The 7,120-nt window shown below is 37.2% G+C and overlaps 1 protein-coding gene across 1 annotated transcript in view; it reads right to left on the reverse strand.

Annotated features, from left to right (window-relative positions):
• Positions 1–7,120, reverse strand: part of COL24A1 (collagen type XXIV alpha 1 chain) — a 586,013-nt gene that overhangs the window by 373,174 nt on the left and 205,719 nt on the right. Inside the window, exon 19 of the mRNA XM_007946195.1 lies at positions 2,984–3,037. Within this exon, the coding sequence (XP_007944386.1) occupies positions 2,984–3,037 (54 nt within the window). The remainder of the gene's footprint in view (positions 1–2,983; positions 3,038–7,120) is intronic.

Consider the following 7,120-nt stretch of genomic DNA (forward strand, 5'->3'; position numbering starts at 1 on the left):
TGGAATATAATAAAAGTCATATTTTGGCTCTTGTGGACTGATTTTAATTGTCTTCAGTTTCCAGTTGAACTTGCATATGAGCTGTTGATGGTCTGTTCCACAGTCAGCTCCTGGTCTTGTTTTGGCTGAAGATACTGAGCTTCTCCAATGCCTCTTTCCACAGATGTAGTCAATCTTATTCCTGTGTACTCCATCTGGTGAAGTCCTCATGTAGAGCGCTGTTTATGTTGTGGAAACAAAGTATTTGCAATGAATAAATCTTTGGTCTTGCAAAATTCCATCACATGATCTCCAGCATCAGTTCTATCATCAGGTCCTTATTTTCCAACTACCCGTGATGCTTCTTTGTTTCCAACTTTTGCATTCCAACCACCAGTGTTAATCAACACATCTTGATTGCATGTTTGGTCAATTTCAGACTGCAGAAGTTGGTGGAAATCTTCAATTTGTCATTTGGGCATTGTTGCTGGTGTGTAAATTTGAATAATTTTAGTATTAACTAGTGTTCCTTGTAGGGGTATGGATATTATCCTATCACTAACAGCACTGAATTTCAGGACAGATCTTGAAACATTCTTTGTGACAATACATGTCACACCATTCCTCTTCAATTTGTCATTCCCAGCATAGTAGATCATATGGTTGTCCAGTTCAAAATGGGCAACACTAGTCCATTTTAGCTCACTAATTCCTAGAATATTGATCTTCATGCATTTCATTTCATTTTTGACAACCAATTTTCCTAAATTCATACTTCGTACATTCCATGTTCTAATTATTAATGGATGTTTGTAGCTGTTTCTTCTCATTTTGAGTCATGTCACATCAGCAAATGGAGGTTCTGAAAGCTTTACTCCAACCATATCAATAAGGTTGGCTCTACTCTGAGGAGGCAGCTCTTCCCCAGTCATATTTTGAGTGCCTTCACACCTGAGGAGCTCATCTTCTGGCACTATATTGGAAAATATTTCAGGGGTATCCATAAATTTTTCCAGTAATGCACCAGACTGATTCACTGCTATTCATAAGGTTTCACTGGGTAGTTTTCTGAGAAGTAGATGGTCCCTTCCTTCTTCTGAATGTGTCTTAGTCTAGAAGCTCTGCTGAAACCAGTCCACCATGGGTAACCCTACTAGTATTTCAAATACTGGTTGCATAGCCTCCAGCCTCACAGCAACATGCAAGCCACCACAGTACGGCAAACTCACAGATGAGTGGTGGATAGGGAGAATACCTACCTCAAAATATTATTGTAAAGATTAAATAATTTGTGTAAAGCATTTACTATAATACTAGACTAGTCCCATCATCCATCTTTCAGTTTGTTGAGTGTAGTGACTTGTGTTTTGCTATGATGCTGGAAGTTATGCCACTGGTATTTCAAATACCAGCAGGGTTTCCAATGGTGGACAGGTTTCAGCAGAGCTTCCAGACTACATAAGGCAGACTAACAAGAAAGACTGGTGATCTACTTCCAAACACTAACTAATGAAAACCTTATAGATCACAACAGAATATTGCCTGATATGGTACTGGAAGATTGTGCAGGTCTGGGCAGTGTTTCATTCTGTTATGCAAAAGGTCACCATGACTAAGAGTCAATGACAGCAACTAACGAAAACAATAGTACTAACCACTATATTACATGAATAAATATAAACCCACTGCTTTTGATTCAGTTCTAATTTATGGTGACCCTATTGTATAGTTTGCCACATCTTTCTTTCATGGAGCAACTGGTGGGTTTGAACCACCAACCTATTGGTTAGCACCTGAGCACTTTAACCACCATGCCACCAAGGCTCCTTCTAACAAATATAACTATTATTAATTTCCTGTCTAGCTTCATCTTATTATCTATCATTTTCTTTCTACTCACAGTGCCTCCTATACCAACTATACTTTGTAACTTGCCAATCCTCCAAACATCAGGGTAACTTATCCTTCCATGTCTTCATTAACAATGCTCCATTTACTTACAATGTCCATTCTACACCTGCTTGGCTGGCAAAACTTAGTATTTAAGGTCTTGCTACAGATAATGTTTAATATACATATACAACAGGAGCTCTGGTAGCATAGTGCCTAAGGCACTTGACTGCTAACCAGAAGGCTGGCGGTTCAAACCCACCAGCCACTCCTCAGAAGGAAGATCGGGCAATCTACTTCCGTAGTGATACTGCCTCGGAAACCCAAGGAGGGGTCTCTATGAGTCAGGTCTTACTTGACGGGACATAACAACAACAACACACATATACAACAACAGCAAAAGCAGTTAAAAATGCTTAGGTTTCTTCAGGTTATTTTGTCCTATGTAGTGGTTTTAGGATACCACGAGACTTTATTTTAATCATTGAATATTTTATAGGCCTTAAAGGGTTTTAGAAGGAACTCTGGTGGTGTACAGGTTAAGGCATTTGACTACTAACCAAAAGTCAGTGGTTCAAACCCACCAGCTGCTCTATGGAAGAAAGACAAGGTGGTCTGCCTCCATAAAGATTTACAGCCTTGGAAACCTAATGGGGGATGCTATGAGATGGAATTGACTTGATGGCAGTGAGTTTAGTAAAGGGTTTAAGTAGCCACAAAAATATCTTTCATTTATTGTATACAATGGCTTTTTAAGAATTTATAATCTCTTCTAAGAAATCCATTTTGAGTGATTTCCTTGCTTTGCAAATAATTGTCACTCTAAGCCAAGTCCGAACTAAACCAGGAAAATGATTTTCAATTACATTAAACTACAAGATTTACAACATACTCCTAATAAACAAAGGACACTCAAGGTATATCAGACATGCAAACTACTTCCTGCTCATCTTGAAACAAACTGCACAAAGTTTATTACATGCAACAGTGATGGCTCAAAATATACACAGATGTTAGAATGTTTGTAAAAACATTTTTTCTCATTCATTGAGATTTGAGATTAGACAACTCCAGATATCATACCCTTTAGTACAGTTTTTCTTTTTCTTTTTACCTTTGGTCCTTCAGGGCCGTTTTGTCCAGGAATCCCAATATCTCCTGGAAAACCCTAAAGGATATAAAAAAGTAGAGAGTTCATTCTGTAGCAAATTACTTCAAATCTATTAAACATCTAAAAATTCCCTTCTTCTTTAATTTAGGCCAAGTTAAAGCAACTTATATTTCTCAAAAATGCAATATTAGGGTAAGATTGTGGAATAGGCAGACAAACTACACCGACCCTCTTCAACAAAGAAAAGGGAAACCAATTAATACAGATACAGAAGATAATCCTGGAGCCCTGAGCTTTGACAAGAAGGATACAGAAGGGGACTAAACCCCAACTAGTAGAAGAACCTGCATGAAAACACCAAAAAAGGAAACATAGAAAGCTACGGTCAGTCAGTGGTCTTGATGGCATAGACAGCTTGGCTGTTGCCAAATAGTGTAAGGACCTAAGAATTAACCTAAAAATTGGCCCTGCTAGCCAGGGGCTGAACAGAGGACTGCACTGCTGGCAGGTGAAAAAAAGAGAAAGCAGTGAAGAGGGAGACAGGGTGAGCTGGGGACTTTTGTCTGTCTGGAGGGTACAGACATTTTGTATGTTTATAAGCAGTTCAACCATTTTAGATATTTAAAGGGACAGAGTTCTTTCAGATTCCAGAAACCTAACAATATTCTTCACTTGCCAGGAACAGCAAGGACATTCCGGACATGAATGACTGGAAAGGTGTAATATTCCCCTTGTTATTCTTATACCCCACACCCTCTTGGTGAACAAAGGTGTGACCATCCTCACTCCTACCCACCTTTTGGCCTGGCAGGAATTCCATCCCAGTCTGTGTGCTCTGACGGAGCCTGGGTGCCCTGCCCTGCCCAGATTTTTTGTTTGTTTGTTTGTTTTTGTCTGTTTTAAAATTATTACTGTTATTATTATTATTCATCTTTCTTATTATTTTTCATTCTTCTCTTTCCTGTTTTCAGTTTTCTCTCTCTTCCCTGTTCCTGATTCTCATTTGTTTTTCATTTTGTGGTTAACCCCATTTCTTGTTTTTCTTTTTGCATTTTCCCCATTTTTTTCCTTCATTATTCTCCTACCCTACCTCTTTTCTCTTATTGCCCCCTTCCCCTGATATTGAAGGGTTTTTTTTTTTTTTCTTTTCTTTTCTTTTTGGTCATTGTTCCTGTGTGTTTATGCAGTGTGTTTTTTGTCCACTTGCTTTCACTCATTTGATGGTTGTTTGATCATTATTTTTGTCTGAGTTGGAGAGAGCAACCATCCCCATATGACACAACCACACCCTAACGTCCTGAAGCTCCACTTACTGAGAGCCACCACTTCCTTCTCCACCAACTAGCCAACAATAAATGACCACCAAGAAGAGCCTGACTCACCCTTAACTGCTCTTCACAAACAGTTAACAGAGATCTAAATACAACAATGTCCCCAGGCCTTGGAGATGACAGACCATACAGTCCAAACAAAGAAGTAAGACAAAGTGGTAGAAACAAGGGAGCAGGATACAGACCCAGAACACATCTCTGAGGAAGAAGCAGCATTGGAACTCCCTGATATGGAATTCAAAACAATTATACTTAGTTATCTTCAAAGGACTGAGAGACAGATCAAGGAAAACACTCACAAAATTAAGGAAAACACAGACAATACCCTAGAACAACTTCAGAAGAAAATATAAGAACAGAATGACAAATGAAATGATAGAAAATCTACAGATAGAAATCTAGAAGATTAATACTAAATTTTCAGAAATAAATAACACATTGAAAGGGCAAAGAAGTAGAATCAAAACAATGGAAGACAGAATTAAAGAAATTTGAAGACAAATACCTGAATACTTCATTGGAAAGGGATCAACCAGAAGAAATGATCAAAACAAAATGAAGAAAACCTAAGGTTCATGTGGAATAACATTAAAAGAAATAGGGTAGTGCCTAAGGCACTTGACTGCTAACCAGAAGGCTGGTGGTTCAAACCCACCAGCCACTCCTCAGAAGGAAGATGGGGCAATCTACTTCCGTAGTGATACTGCCTCGGAAACCCAAGGAGGGGTCGCTATGAGTCAGGTCCGACTCGATGGTGCATAACAACAACAACAACAGAACAGGAAGAGAAATAGAAAACCACTGAGAAAGTTGTCCAAGATTTGTTGGAAGAGAACTTCCCTGATATAATGAAAGATGAGAATATATCCATTCAGGAAGTCCTACAAACCCCAAACAGGAGAGACCCCCAAAGAAAATCACCAAGACATATCATCATCAAACTCACCAAAACCAAAGACAAAGAAAGAATACTGAAAGCAGCATGGGAAAAATGAAAAGTCACCCACAAAGGACAACCAATAAGAATAAGCTCTGATTTCTCAGTAGAAACCAAGCAAGTGAGAAGGCAATGGGATGGTATATATAGAACCCTGAAAAAGAATTTCCAACCAAGAATTATATACCTGCCAAAATTGTCCCTCAAATATGATACTAAAATTAGGAGATTTCCAGATAAGCAGAAATGAAGGGAATTTATTAAAACCAGATCAATCTTACAAGAGATACTAAAGGGAGTCCTTTGAGCAGAGAACCAATAAATTCCAAACAACAACAGACCATTAATAGACAAGATGACATAATCCAGAAACCAACACAACTATGAAAGTGTCCAAAGTAAGATAAGCTTACAAGATTGTCAACAGGGAACCAGAGACCTCAGTTGGCAAATGATGACAAACTACAAACCAAAAAGAGGGAAAAAATAGTGTAGTTATAGAATATCTAAATGGTGAGGAAGTCAAGATAGTTGCAAGATAGAATGGACTGTTCTAAACTTGGGGAGAAAGTTATAAATCACAAAGTAACCTCAAAGAAAAATCATAAAGCTTTACATCACAATAAAAAAGAAGGCAAGCACAAATATTTAGCAAATACTAAAACAATAGCAACAAAGGACATGATAACAGGATTCATAAACATAATGAGCTCAGCATAGAAAATTATATGGAACAACAAAATCAAGAACACCATGAAAAACATAACAAAATGACAGCTACCAATTTATACTTGTCAATAATTACACTAAATGTCAATGGATTAAATGCACCACTCAAGAGATGGAGAGTTGCAGATGTGGTAAGAAAACATAACCCATTAATATGCTGTCTACAATAGACACAGCTTAGAGACAAAGACACTTTAGTCAAAGATGACTAAAATAGACTAAAAATGAAAAGTTGGAAAAAGATACATCAAGCAAATGGCAACCAAAAAAGAGCAAGACTAGGAATATTAATTTCTGATGAAATTGACTTTCAGACTAAAACCACCATACAAGAATAGAAGGGCATTATATAATGACTAAAGGAACAATTGAACAAGAAGATAAAACCATAATAAATATTTATGGACCCAATGGAAAAGCCCTAAAATACATAAATCAGACTTTAACAGAATTGAAAAGGCAAATAAATGAGTCCACAGTCATAGTAGGAGACTTTAATACACCACTTTGAATGAAAGAGAGAACTGGAAAGAAACTCAATAAAGATGCAGATGAGCTAAACAGTACAATCCACCAACTGATCTTATAGACATCTACAGAGCACTTCACCCAACAACAGTACAATACACATTCTTTTTCAGTACACATGGAACATTCTCCATGATAGACCATATGTTAGGCCATAAAGCAAGCCTTAATAAATTTTTTAAAAATTAAATACTCTAAAGCATCTTCTTGGATCATAATGCTATCAAATTAGAAATCACCAATAGGAAGATCAATGGAAAAAGAGTAAACATATGGAAACTGAGCAACACCCTCCTTAAGAAAGACTGGGTAAGAGAAGAAATAAAAATTGAAATACAAAAATTCCTTGAATCAAACAAGAATGAAAACACAACATAAAAATCTTTGGGACACAGCAAAAGCAGTGATCAGAGGCCAATTTATAGCAATAAGTGCACACATCAAAAAAGAAGAAAGAGCCAAAATCAACACTTTAAACCAACATCTCCAATAATTAGAAGACCAGCAAGAAAAGCCTACAGTCACCAGAAGAAAGGAAATAATAAAGATTTGAGCAATAATAAATCAATGAAGCAGAAAATAGAAAGACAAAAGAAAAAATCAAGACTAGAAGTT

This window comes from Orycteropus afer, unplaced genomic scaffold (assembly GCF_000298275.1).
Source record: "Orycteropus afer afer isolate SDZICR_OR568_19922 unplaced genomic scaffold, OryAfe1.0 scaffold00152, whole genome shotgun sequence".
Taxonomy (NCBI): domain Eukaryota; kingdom Metazoa; phylum Chordata; class Mammalia; order Tubulidentata; family Orycteropodidae; genus Orycteropus; species Orycteropus afer.